This window comes from Dermacentor albipictus, unplaced genomic scaffold (genome assembly GCF_038994185.2).
Source record: "Dermacentor albipictus isolate Rhodes 1998 colony unplaced genomic scaffold, USDA_Dalb.pri_finalv2 scaffold_28, whole genome shotgun sequence".
Lineage (NCBI taxonomy): Eukaryota > Metazoa > Arthropoda > Arachnida > Ixodida > Ixodidae > Dermacentor > Dermacentor albipictus.
The window spans coordinates 1,545,000-1,572,574 of NW_027225582.1; the positions used below are offsets into that span (position 1 = coordinate 1,545,000).

The 27,575-nt window shown below is 45.8% G+C and overlaps 1 protein-coding gene across 1 annotated transcript in view; it reads right to left on the reverse strand.

Moving 5' to 3' along the window:
* l(2)37Cb (lethal (2) 37Cb) overlaps window positions 1–27,575 on the reverse strand; it is a 298,164-nt gene that overhangs the window by 250,894 nt on the left and 19,695 nt on the right. Inside the window, exons 3-5 of the mRNA XM_070529703.1 lie at window positions 27,218–27,276; window positions 20,467–20,641; window positions 18,470–18,642 (exon numbers count right to left, since the gene is read on the reverse strand). Coding sequence (XP_070385804.1) covers window positions 18,470–18,642; window positions 20,467–20,641; window positions 27,218–27,276 — 407 coding nt within the window. The remainder of the gene's footprint in view (window positions 1–18,469; window positions 18,643–20,466; window positions 20,642–27,217; window positions 27,277–27,575) is intronic.

Below are 27,575 nucleotides of genomic sequence, written 5' to 3' on the forward strand. Positions count from 1 at the left end.
AACGTAGCTTCAATCAGTTGAAAGCTCGTCTTACATGTTCCCCTGTCATTAAGATTTTCAACCCTGAATTGCCTGTGGTAGTCACGACTGATGCATCTGATGTTGGTGCTGTGTTACAGCAACCGTATGGTTCCAAGCTAGAAACTGTAGCTTTTGCATCTAGAACTTTGTCTCTAGCTGAACAAAAGTATTCTGTAGGAGAGCGTGAAGCGCTAGCATGTCTGTTCGCATGTGAAAAATGGCATGTTTACCTCTGGGGTAGACGGTTCACTCTTCGAACTGACCATCAAGCAGTAGTTGCATTACTGTCCGCTGGCGACTCAGGTCGTCGACCTCTTCGCATTTCAAGATGGTCAGCCAGGCTCCTGTATTACAACTTTCAGATTGAATATTGCAAAGGATCAGAAAACCTAGTCGCTGATGCCTTGTCTAGACTTCCAGTAAAGGATTCGCAGAATGTAGTTCAGGAGGAAGAAATAGTATCCTTAGTCACATCAGTAATTGACAAGGAAACAGTGCAACTTGCAACGAGTACAGATGAGACGCTTCAGAAGGTCAGTAAATGCCTAGCAGAGGGTTGGCCTTCTAAGAAAAACATAGACAATGCTTTAATAGCTTACTTTCATGTGAATGAAGAATTGTCGTTTGTAGATGGATTACTCATGCGTGGTGATCGTGTGGTAATACCCAGTGTCCTCATACCCACATTTCTACAGCTGGCACATGAAAATCATCAGGGCATAGTACGTACTAAGCAGCTTCTTCGTGAACGCTATTGGTGGCCCCAGATGGATAGCACTGTTGAACAGCATGTAAAGCATTGTCATGTATGTAAGCTGGCAGACAAGTCTGCAAAGCCTCATGTGGCTCCATTGCAACCAGTTGAATGGCCGAACGGGCCTTGGCAGAAATTGGGAATGGACATCATTGGCCCATTAAACACGTCCTACCCTAGGTATCTAGTCACCCTTGTTGATTACTACTCAAAGTGGCCAGAAGTACTTGGTGCTAATTCCATCTCCACAGATGATGTCATTAAGCTTCTTGACTGGGCTTTCAGTCGTGAAGGGTTGCCAGACTCTATAGTTACAGACAATGGTCCACAGTTTGTCTCAAAACAATTCCAAGATTACCTAAAGGAAAAAGGAATCGCTCATTTTTTCTCCTCCAACTATTATTCTCAGGGAAATGGTCAAATAGAAAGGTTCAACAGAGTCATTAAGGAACACCTGCAGGTAGCCAGGCTTGAAGGTCGAGATGCTTCGAAAAGCATTTCAGAATTCTTGGGTTCTTATAGGATTACACCACATGCTACAACGGGTCTCTCCCCAGCTTTCCTACTTCATGGTCGTCAACCTCGTTCAAAGATAGATATTAGCAACTTCAGGTTGCATAAGCACATAACGGTTTAGGACAGTTCTCTTCCGCAAGTTCGCGAGAGAGTCTCGCAGAAACAGCGGCAAACTAAACAGTATGTAGACAAACGTAGAGGTGTTCAGGCAACTCGTATCAAGGTGGGAGACACCATCAAAGTAAAACTTGCCAAGAAAGGATTTTTTAAGTACAGTACGCCTCGTACAGTTAAGGCCCAGCTAGGACCATCCTCATTTGTACTCAGTGATGGGAAGACGTGGAATGCGTCTAAGTTAACCACAGTAATAGATAATTCAAACCAGAGTACATTGTCCACGACTGACAAAGATTTTTTGTACTCGTATTCAAACCTGGATAGTCATTCCGATGACTCGTCTGGCGTGACATCGTCCTTTCATAGGCATCGCTTAAGTAGTGCATCTGACTGTATCGCTTCCGAGTCTACACAGTCAGCAATAGTTTCTGATTCCGTGGGGGAATCGGTAGCATCCCAGGACTTGTTGGGACTTCGAGAGGAGCTTCCTGGGCAACCCTCTCCAGCTTTGAGCGACAACCACATTCAACTTTCCAACCAGGGGCAGGGAAATAGTAGTGGGACGACTGGGTCTTTAAAGTCGACCGAAACGCGTCGCAACCCCCAAAGTTCTTCTGAGGTACGCACGCGTCCTCATCGTGTCAAAAAACAGCCTCAGTGGCTTGACGATTATGTTTCTTGAATGCAGAGCGTTTTGCCGTCTTCGAAATGCCACAGCTAGGGGCCTCGTTGTGACATTTAGGAGGCAGTTCACATTTTTCGTTCACACAGGTAAAATGTGTTCCTTTTGCGGTGTAGTGAGTTTTGTGACGTGTTCCTTGTTGCACTTTGTTTGAGTGACTGCCTGTGTTTTGGTGCCCAAGACTGGTGCACGTGTATGTGAACTTGGGCGGGGACGAATTGAATTTGTTGTGGACTTAAGTGCGTGCTTTGTGTGCAACTGGTGCGCGTGTGTGAACGTGGGGGGGAATGAACTGAAATCGCCTTTGGACTTAAGTGCGCGTTTTGTGTGCGCGTTTCACTGCATGTTTACTTTGTTTCCAGGGGGGGATGATGTAGTATAGTGTCGCCCCCTGTCAGATCTATGTGTCATCGCACATGTATGTTTTGTAGTTGTTTAGCTAGATGGCGCACCCCCCTTCTGTCATGCGACGAGCATTGGACCAATCGGGAGGTGTCATCTGGCGTGTGAAGCCTTTATCAGCAATAAACGGCCGAGGGTGGCCGAGTCTTCGTTCCGGTTTTCATCGGGAGCAGTTCGCTCCGAGTCTCCTTCACTGCGCCGGTGCTAGCCGCGCGTTCGCTGGTCGGGGCCCCCCGCTTGCCTGCCGCTGCCGACACAACAACAGGCAGTCAGCGTCCTTGTGTAGTCGGCCAGATTTGTAGGTGACAGAGAACGAATATTCTTGGAGGCGTAAGGCCCAGCGACCAAGTCTTCCTGTAAGGTCTTTCAATGAGCATAACCAGCAGGGTTGCCAGTTCCGCTTAATATAAGCGAATGTGGGCTTCTTTTTTCACCGAGTCGCCTATAAATTTTTACAGTCGCTTGGCGTTTTTTTTTTGGGCTTACTCGCGCTTTTCCTGCAAATATTGTTATTTTAATGCCCGTCGCGCGCGTTTGTCGTTAAATATACATGATAGTAGCAGGAGTCACAAAGTACGAAACTGTCCCTATCCATTCATCAATGTTTTGACGCCTTGCCAGCACTCGCGGTCGTCTATGTCGTAGTGTGTTGGCGGTGTTCTTTTTGCAAAATGGCTTCGAAGTGGTCGAAATATGGCAAACGATAGTGTAAAGAGTGGGAAAAGGAAGCGCAGCTCAAGGACTGGTTACGCTCAGTCACCGGAGACGATAAAAAAGCTGCATGCAAGTATTGCAAGTGTGAAATCCGCGCTCATGATGCCGACCTCGTTCAGCACATGGCAACAGAAAAACATGCGAAGAACTCCCGGCCACTTTCCAGTGCACGTTTGACAACCATGGGCTTCACCAAATCATCGCCTCCAACGACAACACCAGAATTGGAGCTCAAGCTGGCATGTTACTCGGCGTGTCATGCCACTATCAACTCTGTGGATCATCTCGGCGAGCTGTTACAGTCGTCCACGGCGTGCGAGGTAAACCTGCACCGAACAAAATGTGCAGCACTAATAACAAAAGTTCTTGCCCGTTGCCTGCTTGAGGATCTCGTGAAGGATATAGGTGCCTCGCAGTACTCATTATTGATTGACGAAAGTACTGACGTAGCAAATGAAAAGTAGGTCGCTGTCGTGGTTCGCTATTTCAGCACCTCACTAAAAAAAGTAGTGTCCAAGTTCCTGGGACTGTTCACGCTCAAGGGTTCAAGTGCCCAACAGATTGCACAAGGCCTCTTAGACTTCTTGACCAGTGTTGGTCTGGATTTCATAAGGTGTATCGGAATTGGAACCGACGGCTGCAATGTTATGGTTGGGAGGAACAATTCTGTGTACACACACTTGTGTCGAAAAATGAGAACCTCATGCTAGTCAAGTGCGTGTGTCACTCGATTCAACTATGTGCAAGCAAGGCAGTAGAAGTGCTGCCCCAGAGTCTAGAATTCCTGGTTGGCCGTTCGTACAGTTGGTTTTCGCACAGTTCACTGCGGCTCCAGGAATACGGCAAAATTTACAGACTGATGAACAATGGCAAAGAACCATGAAAGTTGGTTCAGCTGTCCGGAACACGGTGGCTGTCAATCTCCGGCTGCTGTAAACGTATTGACACGCGTACTTATCTTTATCGGGCGACCAGGTTTCGCCGCCTAACAAATGTTATCGCACAGCGCGGGACGCGCCTGCATGCATCCGAAGTTTCTGGAAAGTTATCGATGCTTCTATTTGGTTGTCTGTTGTCGCCGAACCTTGTGCTATCAGATTTCATCGTGTGACGCGAATGGTGTAGAACTTTGTGGAAGGCACGCGGGTCCCAACGATTAGTCTGGAACATTTGACGACTGTTCTATAAAAGCCGACGCGCTTGACCCGCTGATCAGATTTTCGCCGATCGCCGAATGTGTCCGCCGCTATCGTTGTGCTATAAGTGTAGCCTGTTTTGTGGGCACAGGTTCGCCCAATAAAAATCTAGTTTTGTCGTTCACAGTGGTGCTACTGTGTTCTTCAATGTCACCACTACGTGACATTTGGTGGAGGTGCTTGTGCGCTCATGTACCGAACGCCCCCGCAAAGCCGCAATCCAAGCCCGAAGCCCGAGGACAAAACCAACATCGCCCAAGACCAGCGTGCTAGCCGCAGACTGCAAGGACTGCCCCCAGAGCACGGACTTCTACCTGAGTCGACAAAGATCGTGGTCAAAACAACCACAATGGCTGCCCCAGCATCCCCCGTTATCCTACAACAACCTCGGGACCCACCGACCTTCCATGGAGCAGCGACTGAAGACCCAGAATCCTGGCTGGAGACCTACGAGGGAAGTGCGAGTTTTAACAACTGGGACTCTGACGACAAGCTGCAGCATGTATACTTTGCCTTAGAAGATGCCGCCAGAACGTGGTTTGAGAACCGGGAGTCCACCTTGACGACATGGGATCTTTTCCGTAGCGGCTTCCTGCGCACCTTTACGAGCGTCGTACGCAAGGAAAGGGCCGAAGCCATGCTGGACACCTGAGTGCAGCTACCTAACGAGAATGTTGCCATCTTCACGGAAGAAATGAAACGTCTCTTCCGCCACGCCGACCCGGATATGCCCGAGGAGAAGAAAGTCCGCCTTCTCATGCGTGGTGTGAAGGAAGAACTTTTCGGTGCAATGGTACGAAGCCCACCGAAGACCGTAGAAGAGTTCCTTCGCGAGGCAACCAGCATCGAGAAGACACTCGAAATGCAAAACCGGCAATTCAACCGCCGTTCTTTTCAACCGCAATTCAGCCGCTCTGCGAGCCCATATCCGGAAAACTAAAAGCAGCAACCGATGGAGGTGCGGTTGCTGTTCGTCGAACTGACGAAGATCCTCCGCCGCCGACGAAGTCGACGAAGAAACCATCTCGACGACCTAATGACGACACGTCGCCGTCCTGACGAAGTCAGCAAGCCAAGACTACACCGACGAAAGACGACTTGACGACGCGACGTTCCAGCTTCAATTCAACACGACGCAGCCGTGATCCGACGCCAAGACCTAACTGCAACGCCAGACAAAGAACCACCGACCTCGACATGCTTCTCGACGGCCACGCAGTTACCGCCTTAGTGGACACAGGTGCCGATTACTCCGTCATGAGTGGACACATCGCCGCCCAGTTGAAGAAGGTTAAGACTGCATGGGAAGGCCCTCAAATTCGCACCGCTGGAGGACACCTGATTACGCCGACTGGAATCTGCATGGCAAGAATAACCATTCATGACCGGACTTACCCTGCCACCTTCGTTATCCTCCAACAGTGTTCACGTGACCTCATTCTCGGTATGGACTTCCTGAACCAACATGGTGCAATCATCGATCTGAAGTCGAAGTCAATAACGCTGTCGGAAGATAAAGCGATACCGCTGGAGAGCCTTCGTAGTCACCATGCCTTGAGTGTGCTCGAAGATCAAGTAAGCATCCCACCTCACTCCAGCATTATTTCGGTCGGCACCGAAATACCCGCTGACGTAGAAGGCGTCATCGAAGGCGACCAACGTCTACTGCTCGACCGTGAAATATGCGTCGCAAGAGGGATCGCTCGACTGCACGGAGGAAACACGAAAGTGTTACCGACAAACTTCAGCCAGGAGTTCAAGCACATCAACAAGGGCATGACGATCGCATACATAGAGGAAATTCTGGAAACGAGCAATGCGTTTGTCCTCTTGGATTCTGTCGCATCCACCCCGACGACCGTAGTTCCCGAGCCAGACTTTGACATAAATCCAAGTCTCCCCGTGATTAAGCGGCAAAAGCTCAGAAGTCTGCTTCGACGATACAAAGACTGCTTTTCGACGTCATCGAAGATTCGACAGACACCAGTCGCAAAGCATCGCATAATAATCGAAGAGTGCGCTCGACCACTCCGCCAGAGCCCTTACCGAGTTTCGACGCGAGAACACGAAGCTATAAGACAACAAGTCGACGAAACGCTGTGCGACGACATCATCCAGCCGTTGAAAAGCCCATGGGCATCTCCAGTTGTTTTAGTGAAGAAAAAGGAAGGAACCCTACGTTTCTGCGTCGATTATCATCGACTGAACAAAATCACGAAGAAAGACGTATACCCCCTCCCACGGATAGACGACGCATTGGATCGGCTCTGCAATGCTAAATACTTCTCATCGATGGACCTCAAGTCTGGCTACTGGCAAATAGAAGTCGACGAAAGGGATCGCGAAAAGACTGCCTTCATCACGCCAGACGGCCTCTATGAGTTCAAGGTTATGCCATTTGGACTGTGCTCGGCGCCTGCAACGTTCCAGCGCGTGATGGACACGGTTTTAGCAGGATTGAAGTGGCAGACCTGTCTCGTTTACTTGGATGACGCCATTGTATTCGCCGGAAATTTTGACGATCACCTTAGGCGGCTTGCCACAGTACTAGAGGCCATCAAGTCATCAGGGCTCACTCTGAAGCCAGAAAAGTGCCGCTTCGCTTACGATGAGCTTCTGTTCCTAGGCCACGTCATCAGCAAGTCTGGAGTCCGCCCTGACCCGCAGAAGACAGCTGCCATCGCAAAGTTCCCGCAGCCCACCGACAAGAAGGCAGTGCGTAGATTTCTTGGCATGTGTGCCTACTACAGGCGATTTGTCCAGGACTTTTCACGCATCGCTGGGCCGCTGACACAGCTAACTAAATGTGACGTCGATTTCAAGAGGGAAGCGCCGCAGGCCAACGCATTTCAAGAACTAAAACGACGTATGCAGTCGCCGCCCGTACTTGCGCACTTCGACGAGCACGCCGATACCGAAATCCACAATGACGCCAGTAGCCTAGGCCTTGGCGCCGTCCTAGTCCAGAGAAAAGATGGACATGAACACGTGATAGCTTACGCTAGCCGGTCGTTGTCAAAAGCGGAAGGCAATTATTCTACAACCGAAAAGGAATGCCTCGCCATCGTTTGGGCTACAGCGAAATTTCGCCCTTACCTATATGGCAGGCCATTCAAAGTGGTCAGCGACCGTCACGCGTTGTGTTCGCTAGCTAACTTAAAGGACCCTTCAGGACGGCTGGCACGGTGGAGCCTCAGACTACAAGAATACGACATCACTGTAACATACAAGTCTGGACGAAAACACTCAGATGCTGTTTGCCTATAACGCGCCCCCATTGACCCGCCGCCGCAAGATGACGAGGATGACGACGCCTTCCTTGGAATAATAAGCGCGGAAGACTTCGCCGAACAGCAACGAGGAGACCCGGAGCTAAAAGCCCTAGTCGAGTATTTGGAAGGGCACACCGACATTGTCCCTAGGGCATTTAAGCGTGGATTGTCTTCGTTCACGCTATGAAACAACCTGCTCGTGAAGAAGAACTTCTCAACAGTCCGCGCCAGCTACCTTCTTGTTGTATCGTCAGCGCTGCGTCCAGAAATACTGCATGCCCTACACGACGATCCAACCTCTGGGCACCTCGGATTCTCCCGGATGCTGTCGAGAATACAGGAAAGGAATTACTGGTCGTGTCTGACTACCGACGTCGCCCATTACGTCAAGACATGCCGAGAGTGTCAGCGACGCAAGACACCACCGACAAGGCCAGCAGGATTACTACAGCCGATCGAACCTCCTCGCCGACCATTCCAGCAGATTGGGATGGATTTGTTGGGGCCGTTTCCGATGTCAACATCCCGGAATAAATGGATCGTCGTGGCGACGGACTATCTCACCCGCTTTGCTGAAACTAAAGCTCTACCAAAAGGCAGCGCAGCCGAAGTGGCGAAATTTTTCGTCGAGAACATCCTGCTGCGACAGGGTGCCCCAGAAGTCCTCATCACCGACAGAGGAACGGCTTTGACAGCAGAGCTCGTCCAAGCCATTCTGCAGTACAGCCAGACAAGCCACAGGAGGACAACTGCCTACCATCCGCAGACGAATGGTCTCGCGGAACGCCTGAACAAGACCCTCACCGACATGCTAGCAATGTACGTCGACGTCGAGCACAAAGCGTGGGATGCGGTCCTGCTGTATGTAACCTTCGCTTACAACATGGCGGCGCAAGAAACAACACAGATCACGCCGTTTAAGCTGGTTTACGGCAGGAACCCAATGACGACGCTCGACGCCATGCTGCCCCACGTCACTGACGAAGAGAATGTTGACGTCGCTGGCTATCTCCAGCGCGCCGAAGAAGCCCGACAGCTCGCCCGCCTACGGATCAAGAACCAACAGAGGACCGGCAGCCGACACTACAACTTCCTACGACGCTTCGTCGAGTACCAGCCCGGCGACCGTGTTTGGGTTTGGACCCCCGATACGCCGACGAGGACTGAGTGAGAAACTATTGCGCTGCTATTTCGGACCCTACAAGGTCATTCGACGTATTCGCGCACTGGACTATGAGGTCGTGCCAGACGGAATTTCGCATTCACAGCGGCGCCGCGTACGATCTGAAGTGGTCCACGTGGTGCGCCTGAAACCCTTTTACGCACGCTGACGAACTTCCTTATTTTGTTGTTTTCTTTGCTACGGGTGTTTTCTTTATTACTTTCGTTTGCATGCAGCATCGGGTCGATGCTTTTTAAGAGGGGGGTATTGACACGCGTACTTATCTTTATCGGGCGACCAGGTTTCGCCGCCTAACAAATGTTATCGCGCAGCGCAGGACACGCCTGCATGCATCCGAAGTTTCTGGAAAGTTATCGATGCTTCTATTTGGTTGTCTGTTGTCGCCGAACCTTGTGCTATCAGATTTCATCGTGTGACGCGAATGGTGTAGAACTTTGTGGAAGGCACGCGGGTCCCAACGATTAGTCTGGAACATTCGACGACAGTTGTATAAAAGCCGACGCGCTTGACCCGCTGATCAGATTTTCGACGATTGCCGACTGTGTCCGCCGCTATCGTTGTGCTAAGTGTAGCCTGTTTTGTGGGCATGGGTTCGCCCAATAAAAATCTAGTTTTGTCATTCACAGTGGTGCTACTGTGTTCTTCAACGTCACCACTACGTGGCAGTATACTGGAACAATGGGAGGAACACAAGCTTCACTTCACCATCTGCAACGACAAGTACCGTTGCTATGACGCTGAGATTCTGTCCGAAATGTATCGAGATCCTGTCAACAAGCTGTACCTTGTGTTCCTGAACCCATTGCTGCAAGAATTCTCAAGAATCAATAAGCTGTTCCACCTTGAAACTTCTGGAGAAAGACTTCTGGAAGTCAACCTGGAGGACAGTGCGACCCACCTTCCACTTTCTGCTGTGGACTTTGGAGTGCTGTTCAACATCGAAGTGGCAGCATCCAAACTTCACGCTGAGCAAAAAAAAGACGTTAAATTGAGATGCCGGGATTTCATTTTTGAGGCTGCAAAGCAAGTGCAGCTTAGGCTTCCTCCCAACATTCAGCTATGGAATTCCATGAAATCATTCTCGCCCGAGAACGTATTGAGCCAGGTAAAACTGCCCCTTCAGGACGTGCCTCTCCTCAAACTGTTCAAGGGAGATGTAGGACTCCTGGATACACAGTATAGACGGCTGTGCCTCCTTCCTTGGAAAAATGTAAACAACAAGGACGGCGCTTCTTTCTGGGTAGAAGTGCTAGATTTCAAGGATGCAAGCGGCAAAAGTTGTTTCAAGGAAATAGCAGCGTTCGCTCTGTCGTTGTTGGCCATGCCCCTTAGCAATGCCGATGTCGAGCGCATGTTCTGGCACACGAACCTGGTGAAGTCGCGCCACCGAAACAGAATGAAGAATCCAATGTTGAGTGGCATCCTGCATGTACGTTATGGCCTAAAGTTTCGAGGTGTTTGCTGCCGGGACTTTCAACCGACATTAAAAATGTTGCAGCTATTCAACTCTAAAAATATCTATGCTTCCGAAGTGGACGCGGAGGATTTTTCTGATGAGTCGAACACATCCGACGATGACTGTGTAGTTGAGCCGTGAAATGAACCATAGGTTGGATGAGTCAACAAGTAACTTCATTCATGTACAGGCCAACGCGCAATGACCAGGGTGCAGATTACCCTGGGGACAATGTTAAAAAACTACATGAGTGTTTTCGCTCATTCTTGCGGATATTGTTGCTGTTGAAAATAATTAAAGTGATTTGTTCGCCATCCCTTCGTATTTGTGCGATTTTTTGATACTGTAATTAAACGATTTGCAAGAATAAAAAAATTTGTTAACGTCCGCTTCTTTTGGGCTTCTTAGTAAAAGTCGCGCCGCATTTTTGGGGCTTGTTTTGGGGTGGTTATTTGCTTATTTGCTCGGCAGCATCTGGCAACTCTGATAACCAGCAAAGCGCGTGATGGTCTGTGACAACAGAAAAGGGTCGGCCATATAAGTATGGGCGGAACTTCGCAACCGCCCAAACTAGGGCCAGACATTCACACTCAGTGATGGAATAGTTGCGCTCCGCGGGCGAGAGGAGCCTGCTGGCGTAAGCGATAACACGGTCGTGGCCACGCTGGTGTTGTGCCAGTACTGCGCCAATTCCGTGACCGCTGGCATCAGTACGGACTTTGGTAGGCGCAGAAGGATCGAAATGGGCCAGAACGGGAGGCGTTGTGAGAAGGTTGATTAGAAGCGAGAATGCAGAGGCCTCGTTATCGCCCCACTGGAAAGGGGCGTCTCTTTTCAAAAGCTCGGTTAGTGGTCGTGCTATGGCCACGAAATTTTTCACGAAACAGCGGAAGTACGAGCAAAGGCCGATGAAGCTGCGCACATCCTTGACACACTTTGGAACAGGGAAGTGCGTAACAGCATGGATCTTGCCTGGGTCCGGTTGCACTCCGTTCGCGTCAACGAGATGTCCAAGGACGGTAATCTGGCGACGGCCGAATTGGCACTTCGATGCGTTGAGTTGCAGACCGGCTCGCCGAAATATGTCCAGGACTGCTGAGAAGTGCTCGAGGTGCGTAGCAAATGTTGGGGAGAATACTATAACGTCGTCCAAGTAGCACAGGCACGTGGACCATTTGAAACCGTGAAGAAGGGAGTCCATCATGCGTTCAAAAGTGGCAGGAACGTTACATAGACCGAACGGCATCACTTTGAATTGATAAAGACCGTCAGGTGTTACAAAGGCAGCCTTCTCGCGGTCGAGATCGTCCACGGCAATCTGCCAATGGCCAGAGCGAAGGTCAATAGAGGAGAAATAGCGAGCACCGTGGAGGCAGTCAAGGGCATCATCAATTCGAGGTAGGGGATACATGTACTTTTTGGTAACCCTGTTAAGGTGCCTATAATCCACGCAAAAGCGCCATGAGCCATCCTTCTTTTTGACCAGTACAACAGGTGACGCCCATGGACTATATGGTGGTTCAATAATTTTCTTGGCAAGCATTTTGCCAACTTCTGCATGAATAACTTGACGCTCAGCTGGTGACATTCGATACGGGCGGTGATGAATAGGAGGGGCATCGCCGGTATTAAAGCGATGTTTGACAGCTGTAGTTGAAAAACGCTTACAAATTAAAAGGCACCAGAATATTCATACGGAATGACTATTCGCGAAGTACTCTGAGTAAGCAAAGACTTCTATGGAACAATGCAAAAGCTGAGAAGGAAGAGGGAAAGAAAGTCAGCTTAATTAATGACAGACTGCGAGTGGATAAGTTCTTCGTTTTGGATGAACAAAAAAACTCGTGAACACAAATTCATGGTAATCAAGATACAGTCGCCGACTGATTTTTCGGACTCCAAAAATTCGGACATGCTCGATTATTCGGTCTGCTTCGCGGCACCGCCATTTTCCCCATAGACCATTATGTATAAAAACTGCCGAAAGTTCGGACACCTTGCAACCTCTCGTCTGATTTTTCGGACACTCCTTAAGCCAATTCGATCGAGAGCACCATGCACCGACTCTGAATGGTGCATGGTTCGACTTGCTGAACACCACTTTTGTTTTGAACGGAGCCTCCTTGCTGCCCCACGAAGTTGCGCTGCTGGAAATCCCCGCTCATCATCATCGTGTCTGCCTGGTTCGATAGAGTTGCTACAGCAGTTCCCATCTCAGCTTATTAAGCCATGTCAAGACAATCCAGTGGCCGATTTGTTTGTTTCTTCGTGCACGACGCTGCAAGTAGGCCACATTTTTCGTTCGTGTGACTGGTGTCGGTGTGACGACGTGGTGGTGTTTGCTTTGTGTGCTGTGTCGAGGTTGCGGTGATCCAACGCGGCATACAGAAACATCGCGTCAAGTGTCTAATGGCGCCGACAGTGCCCACGCAGACTGCGCTGGGGCATGCCGGCAAGCGGGTGCCGGAAGGCCTAGTATTTGTCGCCTTTCGATGTGCTCCCAACTGACGCCGAAAATGTTCTGCGAAGACCTGCGCAGCGGTTGCATTGCGATTCCGGACACCGTCTCATTTGACAGTTTCACAGGTGCTGACACTGCTGTACTGACATGCGCAGCACTCGACGACGGCAAGATCATTCGTCAGGTTTCTGCTGCACCACCGGATGAAGACTCGGAGTCGGAAGATGACGCACCATTGCTACACTGCCGTCACATGCGGAGCGTATACAAGCAGTGACCGTGCTTTCAGCCGTACGACCCTCTCCGAGATTCAGGCTTATCTGATTGCGCTTAAACAGAACATCGTGCAACGGCGCATTCCAAATTTATTCAAGCCTACTGCCGAGCCCGAATAAGTGCGTGGAAATAAAGGATTTATTTCTTTTTTTTTCTTAATGTGCTTTTTCAAACATTTGCACAGTCCCCGTGAGGTTCGAATAAACGGTCGGCGACTGTACTCCAAAGAATGACTGACGCACTACGGTTGCAGTCAAAGAATTGCCGGTTCTAAACATTAATGCTCGCAGCATTTTTAACAGAACTGAGAAACTTGAATCGGTTATCTTGAGTTACAATCCCCATGTAGTTGTGTTAACCGAAACGTGGCTGCATGACGCTATTGATGACACAGATCCTCCCCCCCGTCTTATCACGCCTATCGTTGTGATAGGTCATCGAGGGGTGGCGGAGTAGCAATTCTGGTAACCAAAAATATAACTGCTGTTCCTTTACGTCAAGTCAGTAACCTAGAAGCTGCTACATTGAAACATTCTTGTTAAGGTAAAACATTTTTATTGTTTGCCGTTTATCAAGCTCCTGACTCACCTACGCAATTCCTTGGTGATCTTTGTGAACATATTGCATCGTTTACAAGTAATAATGTGCTGCTTATAGGCGATTTTAATCTCCCACAAATTGATTGGGAGAATGTATTTTCCTTCACCAAGTCTAACTTGCACGTGAACTACCTACACAATATTATGCTTTGTCATAACTTGCGACAGGTTCTCATACATCCGACATGCGTTCATGACACGTCGGCAATGGTCCTTGATCTTGTTTTTGTAAGTCGATCCATTGAAAAGTTTTCTGTCTCCGTTGAACCTGGTATTTCTGACCATCAACTCGTGTATTTCCCATGCTTGTTGAACTCGTGCCAAGTCAGTAAAAACAAGACAATTACTGCTAAAGACTTCTCTCGAGCCAATGATGAAAGCATTCTAGATTACCTTGAAATATGCCTTGACAATTTCTGAGGGCATGATATCACTGTACTTTGGGACACACTAAAAAAAATTGTTAGCCACTGCTTCAACAGTTTCATTCTGAGCAGAACTAAACCAACATCTAAAGTTACTCCCTAGATTACAAGAGAAATCTTACATCTTAAAAGAAGAGCTAAGCACTTAAGACGGCGATGTGGTTCACGTCACGCAATCCAAGAAATCCAGAATAACCTAAACCAAAAGTTGGAACATGCTAAGCGTCGGTTCTTCCAGCATACACTGCCAAATTTTATTGGCTTTGCACTGAAAAATTTTTGGGCCTTTCTAAGAAAAAAGAACAAGGCAATTAGCCATATTGCACACGAGGGGATTATCATCAATGAAAATCACAATACTGCGCAATATTTTAATGAATACTTCCACAGTGTCTTTTATAACTCTGATATTACTACACTTCATAACTGTACGCCATGAAACTCTGCACCTAATATTGTTTCATTACCAGCTGTTGTTTCAATGCTACTCAACCTTAAAACTAAATCCTCCCCAGGTCCAGATGACATACCCAATGTCTTTTTTTTTTGAGGAGGTATGCCGAAGCATTAGCACCTTTATAGTTATTAGATTTCAAGTGTTTTTGTCTTCAGCTACCCTGTCTAGAGATTGGCTCTTGGCACATGTTGCACCTGCACTGAAGAAAGGTGACACCACACTAGTAACAATTTATCGTCCTATATTGCTAACTTCACCATGTTGCAAACTACTTGAACATATCATAGCTAAGGAAATTAATAAGTTTACAGGAGATAACAAGTACTTTTTCCTTGCCAACATGGTTTTCGCAAGCGTTATTCTACTGTGGCACAATTAACAGCAGTTATGCACAATTTTGCTAGTGTTCTTGATAGGACCGGTCAAACTGATGTAATATTTTTTATTTTAGAAAGGTGTTCAATCTTGTATGACATACGAAACTTATTAATAAACTACAATCAATTAATCTTCCAACCTACTTAGTGAATTGGGTGGCTGCTAATCTGACTAACCGCATGCAGTTTGTTTCAATTATTGATCACTCATCCAACGAACTTCCAGTATCATCTGGAGTGCCCCAGGGCAGTGTACTGGGCCCTTTACTATTCTTGATATACATTAATGACATTACACATGAAATTATATCCCCGGCTCAAATCAGATTATTTGTGGACGATTGTGTACTGTATAATGAAATTAACTGCCGGGAAAATCAATTAGTACTAAACTCTAATCTCCAAAACATTCTTCCATGGTGTCGTCAATGGAGCATGGAATTAAATACCAGTAAAACAGTATACATGTCAATAACAAAAAAGAAAATAAAAAAACTGTCGTTTGTCTACAAACTAGGTTCCGAACTACTTGCGGAAGTTAGCGAGTACAAATACTTGGGAATCACAATAGCCAACAACCTGAGCTGGAGTACTCACATCTCTAACATACTATGTAACTCTTCATTCAGGAAACTTTGCTCTCTCAGACATAGGCTAAAACATAACATAACTAGGTTAACGGCTTACACATATATAATTCGACCTCATATCACTATTTCATGAGTACGTTCATGAGGATAGGAAATATTATTTACGGCTCGAAGTCGCACCTTTCACATCTCACAGATTATATAATCACCTCAGCTTAACACGCATCTACGGGAACACACATGCATTCAACTGGTCGGTGCTTCCTTGTGCCATTCGACTGTGGAACGCTCTTCCTGATCTCATCGTCTCCGAGCCTAATCCCGATAAATTCCGCCAGCTCATCAGTTCATATTCCACCGCCTAACTTCAGCAAAGTGCATGATGTTTTTTCTTCTTTTTCCAGTTATGTGCTCTCTTGTTCATGAGCTCATCATTTCGATTATTATTCTTGTATTTTTTTTTAGTATTTGTACTGGAGTGGCTACAATTTTTTATTGAAGGAACTGTATTGTTTGTCTTTTTCTAATATGTACATTACGGACCCATTTATTTTGTATAATGCTTTAATGCTTGTATAAGATGTGTATACATTTTCCCACTGTATGTTAACAATGTATGCCCATTATGTTTTGTTATATGCCCTCTATACTCTTTTAATCCTACTGTAACGCCCCCCCTTACCGAATGCCTCATACGAGGCCTGTAAGGGCATTTTTAAATAAATAAATAAATAAGTAAACTCGAATACGCCAGCATTGTCTATATAAAAACTACCCTAACATCGATGCTCTTGAAATGATACAGCGTTAAGCTGTCAGGTTCATTTATTCTAAATATTGTACAAGTGACTCTCTCTCTAGTCTAATAACGCAGCATAACCTTCAGACTCTACAGTTACAAATAAAAATACGAAGACTAAAATTTCTGTTTTAGCTCAAGAATAATCTCTTGTCTATAAACCCAGATCCTTTTAATACCACTAACAGCATGTCGAACACAGCATCGTCATGCTGACTCTTTAATAACACCTTATAACACCCGAACTAACCTCTTCAAATAGGTATTGTTTCTTTGCACCCACCATAACAGATTGGAACAACCCACCTTTTTTAGTTATCTGTGCATTTATACCTACACTTATCTGTTTTTCTTGTGTTCGGTTATCCTGTGTCTCGTTGGCTGCAGTGACGGCCCGGTAAAATGTTATTGTTTTTTCTCTTTTTCTTTTTGTGTGTGTGTGTGTGTGTGTGTGTGTGTGTGTGTGCGCGCGCGTATGTGACATGCTTTTGACAATTTGGATGTGTTTCAAGTGCATAAAAAACCTCATATCATTTGTGTTGCTACGCTTCATTGCCTTGCACTTGGTGTTGCATTTTGCTAATATTTGTACGGTTCGTGCCTTTTTCTTTTCATTTTTCTACTTTTACAATTATTACTCCTCCTCGTTGCTTGTTGCTCTTTGTATGATCATGCTATATGCTAATATTTCTATGCGTTGCTTGGATATATTTTTATGTATTTTTTTCCCCTCCTGCTTAGGCCCTCTTTCGGGCCTGCAGTAATCTGTAAATAAATAAATAAATAATTCCAATACGCTGGCCTTGCACGGTGATTCCTTTGAACTATACTTTCGGCATGTCATACGCGCGCTAACCTCGGCAAGAGGTGGTCACAAAAACAGTCGCTGTGTCGGCTGCGTAATCAGTGCTCACTGTTTCCATGTGGAATGCGAGCAGTGAAACACATCATTAAATTCTCTCAGCATCTACAATGCAGAGAAAAAAATTGTATCAGATTCTAACACATCCAAACGCAAAAACTAAACGCTACCAAATCATTTGCCTGCCCGGAGGTATGCTGACACCGCGTGAAACTATGGTGCCCTAAACGGCGCCCCGGCCCGCAGAGCCATCACGCGGCAGGAACGCGTTTTGGGGCCAGCTTCTGGAGGTCGGTCTTCACACCTCCCATTCTAGCCACCCTAGTCAGGCCCATCTGCGCAAAAAGCCAACATGGCCGTCGCCGCTCGTTCGGGCCGGGTCGGGGCGCCAGTTCTCGACAGAGCGTGTGGGAACGTTCCTGCGATTACGCTGTACAGCGGGGTTTCTAATGCATGGGGATCCTATGGGGGCGATGCCGGGACCGACCAACAACGACTTAACAGCCGGGAACGTAACAGCAGGGTTCTGCTGCACCAAGAGTAAACACAATGGCTATTGGCAGATTTTGAAAGCACAGAGGACTATTCCCATTGGATAATGAACAACAAATGCACTAACTCATTTCTGCAGTACCTGCATCACACAGGGCTGTATGCATATAAATTATGCTCTTTCTGTTCATTTGTTTAACTACATATGTCTTGTGGCAAAGCCCTTGAATTAAAAGAAAGGAAACTGAAATCTCACTTTAGTGGCACAGTGGTGCCACCTAAAGTAGAGGGATACCACTGCACCACTACTTTGGCTTCCAATATGGCCAATGTGCTGAAGAGTCATGCCACACAATGTTGAAGTTATGTGGTTGATAAAAAAAGTTCAGCATGAAGACATATTGAGCACGGTGCGCATTGTTCTGCATGGGTGTTTCAACCAGCTTCGAGCGTCACAGGAATGAAGAAACGGAGGGGTAAGTCACGAGAGCATGGCAGTGGCAGCAATTCATAACTACATTTCATGAGGTGCATTCAAAAACTTATTGCTCGAAATGATTCACAAAGTGATGACCTTTAATACAATACACATACCCTACCTTTATTAAAAAGTGTTGCAGGGCCCCTTTGCCCTAATATCAGCTGCAGCCACAAAGTAATCAATGCCCCACTGTACATCTGTTATGCAGGAGAACTATCTTGCAAATATAAGTGAATGTTCAAGTCTCTCAAATTAATACCACATTCCTTATTCCACTCAATTTGTGCACACACAGTTGCTCTGCGATAAGGTCGGGGTGAAACCGGAAGGTACATACTTTACATCTGAGAAGAGGAACTTCTCATCGTGGATGTCAGCTTCCAGCTCAACCAGTTTGTCTTCTTTCCGCTTCTCCAGGTACTGACGCCTAGACTCAATCCGCAGCCGAGGCAGAAGCCGCTGCCGGTCCTCAGCTTCCAGTTTCAATCGTTTCGCCGCCTCCTCAAATGCCTGCACATGCACGGAGCTGTCTTAGGCTTCAAATACTGCTTGACACATTAGAAACAAAACAAAAACTCACAAGAAATCTGTTCCTAGAAAGTGCAAAGGCACATGCGTGCAAGTGTGCATACACACACACCATATTCCTGACCAATCATTTCTCAGGGATGTCCCCTTCAGTACTAGGCTAAACCAAAAGAAGCTGATGTGATGAATGGGCCCTGTGGGTGGGCACACTTCCTGTCCTTGCAATTTTCACACCCAATGCTGTCAGGGAATGTTGGGAATGTGCAATAAAGAGCCTTTTGAGACATCAGCAACTCTGTATGTCCTGCACACACACATTCAATAAAATATTTGTGCACTATATGAGAGCCAGTGAAAAAGTTCCTGGAAATATGCTATGTTGTTTCGACAGAGAGTGCTCAATTGGTTAGAGCATCACACGCATAATGCGAAGACATGGGATCGTTCCCCACCTGTAGCAAGTTGTTTCTTCATCCACTTTCAGTTCCATTAGTTTATCATTTCATTAATTCAATTAGTAAGTACAAGTAATTTCTTCTATGTTTTCCTTGGTTCCTTTTTTTGTATGCTTCTCATGATATGATTAATAAAAATCAGGCCCCTCAGTTAACCCCCTTTCTTTTCGTTCATTAGATAACAAGGGTCTCAAATCCGGCAACATTGATGCCTTCAGGTAGCATCTGTGGGTTTATTTTCCAGTTGCCTTCAGCTAAAAAGATCATGTACTCGTGGCGCCTACAAGAGAAAGTATGTTTCACATCCGCCGCCAAGGTTTGCGAGTGGTGGCGCTGGCTAACACTCCCAGGGTTCTACTAGGACACATAAATACCCAAGAAAGTGGACGGGGAAATGGCGCTGCAGTAGCTTAATTGGTAGAGTATCGCACGCTATGCGAAGACATGGGATAGTTTACCACCTGTGGCAAGTTGTTTTCTCATCCACTTTCATTTCCATTAATTTATCATTTTTTAAATTCAATGATTAAGTACAAGTGACTTTCCCCTATTTTATTTTTCGTGTGGTTGTTTGCTGGCTGTTTATAAGAGAGATAGTGTGAAATAATTAATTTTCCGTATTAACAAGCTCTTATAATAATGGCTTTACTAGTATATTTTTTACTGTTGGCAGCATGTTCCAACAATTTAAAAAATTACAAATAAATGCACCTACACATTATTTGATATTCGATTCCATACTCAAAGCGAAGTATTTATATATGAAAATTTTGATATTCACACACATCACTAGCAAACAATTAAAGTAGTGCTTTCCCGCAATGTCCTGATGTGCCTTGGGAACAAGGTTTCCAGCAGTTCCTTGAGATTCTGCTTCATGACAATGCACTAGCCTATTCCTTGCTCACAGTATGCGAGTTTTTAGCACCTGCAAAGATGGCCATTGTTCCCCACCCTCCATATTGTCAGACTTTGCTCCCTGCGATTATATTTTCCATTTACTAAACTGAAGACCAAGCTGATGGGAAAGAGCTTTCACATGACAGCTCATATTCAGAGCATAGCATGGGAAGCAGTAAAGAACCTTGCCCAATATAGCCTTGATGTGCGCTTTCAAGCCTCGAAATCTTGCTTGGACAAGCACATCCACACAGGAGGAAAGCATCTTATAGGAGCGTAAGTCAACAAATAGATATATTAACTGCATGTACAGCTTTTAATAAATTAATTTCAGGGGGGTGTTAGATTTGCCCTCGCAGACAGTGATGGCAATAACGTTTCCATAAAACGCTCAATCTAAAGAATGCAAGAAAGCAAGACAAAATGCAAAAGTTCTAAGCAATTCACATACCTTCTTGTCGGAGCGCTCAACGATGTTGCGCGTCTTGTCTTTGTCTCGGTCACGTAACCGGGCCGCAAACTCGTCTCGCTCTTTGAGATCTCGCAACCGTTCATCTTCTGGATCAGAGTCCCAGCTAGGTTCCTGCTTCACTTTCACCCCCTCACCACTACTGCTGGCAGTTGGCCTGCATAAAAGGATGACACCATAAATGCTGCAAAGCGTCCTGTGTAAATAGCACCTATTTATGTACAGTTCAACCTCAACAGAAAACACTTTCACGTTAGTGGTGATGTGAAAGCAAAGGTGCAATTTTACGTACATGGTCATAGAATCGGATATAGTGTAGACTCGAGCAAGCCTGTAGAAAACGACAGTGACGTCATTGCTTGGTCACTATGGTGTCAGAAAAAGTGGCACAAAACCAGATAATGTCTACAATACATGGATACAGCAAGACAAACATTGGCAGTGTCTTGGCTTCGATACACAAAACTGCGCTGCAAGTGGGCTGCCATATTTGACATGTGTTGCAGCTTGCTTAAACCTGGTGTTCCCCAGAGAGCATGCCTTTGGACAACAATGGCAGCGTTGACAAATAAGTACAAACTATGGGGCACAGGATGTGGAGACCCTGTTCCTGGCCTTAAAGTGCACGCTATGGAGCCCTATCAAGCTGAGTGGCCTGGGGTCTCCAGTAGTGCTTTTGTCATGATGAGTGGAAAATGGGGCTGTGCTATACCGGAACTGCGAGACCATACCTTTGTCTAGACAGTTGTGCACCTAACGAAAGATGCGAAAAAGGGTTTCTAGACAAACCTGAGAGGGCCTGGGGAGAGTAAATTATAAATGTGCCGAACACCTTGCAATAAACCAGCTGCATGCGTGAGTGGCCTGCATCACCTCTCATCAGCAGTCTACGAGAGCCGTCTTTTTCAAAAGCTGTTCAGAATGGAGAAGGGGGCTCTCTGTCACACACTTTTGGAACTATCCCTCTTTTGAAACCACAATATGATGAACACGGACATAACAAAGCAAATCTAATATGTTTCTTGCCCATACCATAGTGCAATGAATATATGCTTATAATGAAAATCAGATATAATGAAGCTATTTATGAGCCAGATGCAACTTCCTTATAACGTGATTCAACTGTATAACATATAGCCTTCTTGCAATATTTTAGGTCATTTCTGTAGTGCTGCCAAATACCATGATCACTGTACCAATCAAAATAGCACACCTCTAACCATTTTTAACCACAAGCCACTCCAATTGGTGCAACAAGAAGCCAAAAAGTGCAACGAATTCTCACTCGCCTGTGCTGTGCATTATGTGTAATGTCTCCACACATAAAACAGTGGGTTACAGGTGATGGCAATTTATACCATAAATGCTGCAAACACAGTGAAATACCTGTGGAGGTTGTGAAAACACAGCACATGTTTTCCCAACCTCCACAGGTATTTCACAAGAACTTCATATCTAAAACACATGATGTTTTGCACAATTTTTACTAACTATGATCAGTTAAACTCTGCATGTAATACAATGTTTCTTTCCAAAATTTGGCATGCATAATTTCATTCCCATGTATTATATTTGGGCAACAAAACTTTCCATGTTATTCTGTGCATCTAATGACAGTTCCAGCTTTGAAACATGGTGCAATGATGCACCACCTAGTATCAGCACAGTTGCCTGTTACTGCAATAAAAAAGTGAAACCATGAACAGCCATGCTGAAACAGGTGCAGTTTGCAGAAACCTGCATGCTGATTACCAAACAATTGAGCCCGCTTATTACACCCAACCACCATCCAGCTTCCCAGTTGGCAAGCTGCATGATGGCAGCACCACAGAGGCACCAATTGGAGATGTATTTTGGATGCTAAAACTACCAGCAACACTACTGCTGCTTGACCGTTTGATGTGATCAAAGGCAGCAGCTGTGGCTGGCAGCAGCAAAATGAAGCACTTTTCATGTGCAGTGGAAAGAGACAAAGTTTCCAAGCTCCCAAATAAAAGAGCCTTCCAAGAAATTAAGGAGGATTTGGCAGCCTAAATAAAGCATCAATGCTCTCTGTACCTTGCTGGCATATTTTAAGGCAAGTAGGCACAGGATTACCTATTTTATGAGCAGCACTGGCTTCTCATTACATCAGCACTGTTGCTGTGAATGCTTTTAAGAAATGAGTATTGTATGCTTTGGACGGCACAGAGGAGTACCTCTGCATAAACCTCATCAACAATGTGAGGAAAGTGAGAGTGAATGAGCAGGAAGCGCAGCTTTAAAGGGGCATGACACCCAATTTTCGACCACAATCTGTATTGTGTGAGGTAATTCTTGTGCTTTCAAGAACACGGCGAAATTTTAGCGCATTTGAGCCAGCACATTATTTGTAATTTAATTTGTTTATATTACACTCAAATGGCATACAGCTGAGCAACACTGGCATGCTTGCGAGCCTTGACATCACAAGCTGCATGCTTGCCGAGCGAGCTTGTGAGCATGTATTCTCCGGTGAAGAATCGGCGTTTCGGTGGGCGTGCAAGCGGGAGACTTCTGTTTTGTTCAGCTCACCATTAGAATTTTTCACTTGCAGTGACTGAAACAATGCCACCGCAGTGCCCATGCAGCACTGCGGGGTGCCAGAGAGAACAGAGCCAGGAGTGTTCCATATCGTACTTCAGTTTCCCCAAAGAGCCCCGTCAAGCGTAAGGTTTGGGAAATGAATGTGGGCAGGAAACACTGGCACTCATCTGATGATATTGCTTTGTTCTCGGAACACCTCCTGCTAGACAGCTACAGCGAAGATTTGGGCCTGCTCGCCGAGTTTGGGATACTCCTGAGAAAGCTGAGGCTGTGGCCAGGCATGATGCCGACTGTGTTCACACACTGACCTAACTGGCAGGCAGTGCACTAGCCAAATGTTAGCCATGCTATTTTTTTGCCCATATCAGGTGCAATAAGGTAAGTTCAAGTAAAGGTTCAGTCAAAGCATACATCACCCCAAATCCTTGTGCCGCAAACAGACGTGCACAGGCATTTGTTTCCATATGCCACACACAACTATAGAGGGGAAAAAAAAAACTTGTGGGAATGCGCAGCAGCTTAACGAAATCATATTATGGATCTGAGAGACATGCATGCATGGAATGCACGCCAGCAAAATATCTACGCTCGTAACAATTTGCATTGTGCGAAGTAACGCCAGACTTCATAATCCACAAACGGCTCACTAAGCAGTGCTGCACATCTTAAATAACAATAGTGCGAAAAGGTATCAGCAGCATTTCTAATGTCGCTATCTTATGTTGACCACATTTACTATGCTGTCTTCCTCCATGGCCTCCAAAATATTCCCGTGCCGGTTTTGTTCATGGCTGATGCGCGCACATCTCCAAGGCTGGCGTACCCATATCTCCGAGGCCATGTTACGTCACTCAGCAGGTGGCGACAAGGTCAAAGTCAAAATCCGTAGTGCTATTGCTGCTTCTGCTGCTCAAAGATTAATCACTTGCTTCATCACACGAAGTTGGCGTTGTAGAACACATGGCACGCAATATCTGGAGCAAATATGGCAACAAATGGTAGCTATGCTCCGACCTCACGTCGTGCGGTGGCTGATTTTGTAGCAGATGATGGCACAGTTGCATGCAGCAAATGATGTCACAGATGGCTTGGCAATATGGCAGTGGATGCCGGAGGGCGGGGCTTAGAGCCGGCGAGTTCTAGCTCATATGTTAAACAGAAATGTGCCTCTGCCACCCAGTTTTTACACGCGTATAGCCATAGTAGATCCTCTACTACAATTTCTCATGAAAAACCACAATATGTTGGGTGACCGCATCATGACCCCTTTAATGAATTCTTCTGTACACTGGGTTATACTGTAACACAAAGGACAAAAAAAAAAAAAAAAACTGACACACTTGTGCCAGTTTCTTTTATTTTGTCCTTTGTGCCACAGTATAGCCCAGTGTACAGAACAATGTCACACAAAATAGCCCCAGTCAAAGCCTCATTGAGGCTTTAATAAAGATTATAGGAGTAAGTGTTTGTGAATGTATTTTATGCAAATAAAACTTCTTTTTCCTTTCTATAGTTTCAAAATTACCTTGCCTATTATATTAGTATTTGTGCACTAGTGTGTCTGAATTCTAGCTGGCAGCAGTAGTCATTTACCTATGAGCTAGTACACCTTTACCCTTATGGATGATGCAACAGTACTCCGAACAACAAATAAAGACAGAGAAAAGTTACGCGGGCCAAGAAGTATAATAAAACAATAATAGATAGCCAAGCCAAGCCACATAACCATGAAACAAAGACAACACACGGGTCAAATCTGCACTGTTTACTACACAATATAGATTCAGCAAAGCAACTTTCTACAGAAATCGTAAAAACAATGCTACAACAACCCACAGGAGCTAACCAGTAATATAACAGCTCGCAGAGCTTAAGTTCATCTAAAAGAAATCTCAAATCTAGTTTCACAATTTGTCCTGTGAATAACGCAACTGGTGCATCCCAAGACAGCATGCTGTAGGGCACGAAATAAATATGGGACAGTGGGAGACAGTTGCTGCATCCAAAATAAAATTACAACAGAGTATTTCACACACAAAAAAACTCAGATAAAATTCAAGTCATAATTAACCTCTGCATTCTCAAGCATGCTTCAACTTCAAGCTCCTTCTTGGCTCCACCAATGAGAGAATACTGCTACCCCTTGATTCAACAATACACAGCATTTCAAAAACTTCGCTTCCTGACTCCTACAACAGTTAGTTTCTTGAAAAATGCATCTACAGTCTGATGCAGTTGCATAGTTGCCATGAACACCTGGCAACAAAATTTTCCTTAAGAATCACCATGGAATGTCACTGAAGTGCAGTTAAAGAGCGGCACTCCAAGTGTTGTCACAATGAACATGTTCACTGTGGCTGCACTCATTTGTCCCGTCCCAATTTCTATGTGTGATGGTCCACCGGTGGGTAACTCGTCATATTCCTCTGATGCGTCATGACCCACTGGTGAGTCACCAGGATATTGTGTTTCTTTGAAACTTTCTCAAAATGAAGAGGTGGCTCAATAAAGCGTCAGATTAGAAGCAACAAAAATTTTTCCTGTTCATTGATTTCTAGCAAAGATGTCACTTCACGGCAGAAAAGCCCTGCACAGCTGCACAGGGAGTATAAGTGCCACGACCCACCCGTGACTCACGCCGCAGTGAGCATACTGTAGTGTTGAAAGGGACCCTCACCAGGCCCCATAGCAAATTTTGGTCATACGCTGGAAGTTGTTACATGTCCTCTAGGAAGTGTTCTGCCGCAAAAAGTTTTTAATCAGCTCATTAATGGCCAAGATATAAACATTTCAGTGCCGCGATCCCATGATTTCAGCAGGCAGGCTCCACTCCCAAGCAAGATGCTCTCTCCACTTGCCCCGTCTAGCCTCCGCAAGCTAAATTCCTTCCTGGCGTTCTTCCATACTGGACCTCAAGGATTGCGTCACAGGCCCCGGCAATTTTTTTTTTGCCTTGTTTTTTTTTTCCCGCTGCTGCGCACTTCTGTTGACGGCGTTACACACGAGCTGTTGTCTCATTCGCGCAGCAAACGATTCTGCGCGCTGTGCACAAGGACACATGACTAGCGGTATAATTCAGTACTACAGAAATACTGAGGCAGAACAAGTGGATCGCAGAGCATGATCACGCGCTAGAATACGGTAGAAAATGGCATAGTTTTGGTACCTGCGCACATGACTGCACGACTGTGGGAAAGAGCAGACAAAGCGGAAGTACATCTCTCTTGCTTCGGTGCGAAGTAAAACAAAAACAGGCAGACATTCCGTTTGTGTGTTTTATTATTTCTCTAAACTTTCATTCATCAATTCAAGCAACAGATCACACAAATAACAAATACTGCCTTGAATAATTATCGAAGTCGCATCACTACGAGTGACGTCCCACTGCGGACACGAGCACGTAGGCGCAGGGACACGAGGACGTCACCGTCCGGCTTGGAGCGCAGTCGCCACGAGGCAAAAGGGAAAACAGCGTTCAGATTGAAATTTCAGACCGTTCCGCGGCATGTAGCAATGTAATTCCTTGCAAACACGATCGTTAGCGCGCATTGTATGCTCTGCGCCTGTCAGCTCAAAATGGCCAGACCTGGTGAGGGGCCCTTTGAATAGAGAAAGTTTTTTAATACAGGAGTAAGTGGCAAAATATTTTGAGACGCTCTACAAGAACTAATGGCACAAAATTTTCAAACATTATGCGTAAAACATTAAAACATAAACAAAAACATGTAGTAGAAAGAATTATATATTATGGGAACACATATTTATTACACCCATAACAAAATAAAATTGCAGATATCACTGGTTCTCCCTCGATAATCTTGCTTTTAGGAAAAAAAAAAGAACAATGCATCTATATAAGGAAATCCAACCGCAACACCTTTTTATTCGAGCAGAGAAAGCCTGCATAAGAGTACGACGCTTGCACGAAAAATAAACCTGCTAGAGCTTTTGAATATCTTCTATGTATTCTCTATTGACCTCAGTGTTGTTACCCCCCCCCCCTTCCCCCAAAAGAAACTTTCCACACAAATGCAACTGCTGCTCAAGCAAGCTTTACAAATCCCACATGCATGACTATGGCGCTAAAGCAGCACTGGTACAATATTAGTTTAAGTTGCAATGAAGAAAAACGGCCACATGCTATATGGTATGGAAGACAACAGCTCACCTCTCCTCGTCACTTCGATCATCTGCTTTCTGGCGGAGATGCCGTTTCTTTGACATTTTCTGCAAGACAAACAAGCCTCCTGTTTCAATATAAAGCCTTATAGCAAAACTACTTCCACCCGCATGGCAAAGAACTGGCAATAAAAGAACACATAACTAGAGACAAAAACAAACACCAAGTCAATTTAGTTTAGTGTAGTATTATTTCAGAACTTGATTTCCACTGCTTTGGGATAAGAGGACTCATTGCTAGTTGATCAAACTGTGACCAAACTTTTCATTATTGCTGAGGCCAATCCGTGGTCAGACAATGTTGCTGTAATGTAGCCAATATTTCTAACATTATTTCTAACTGGCAG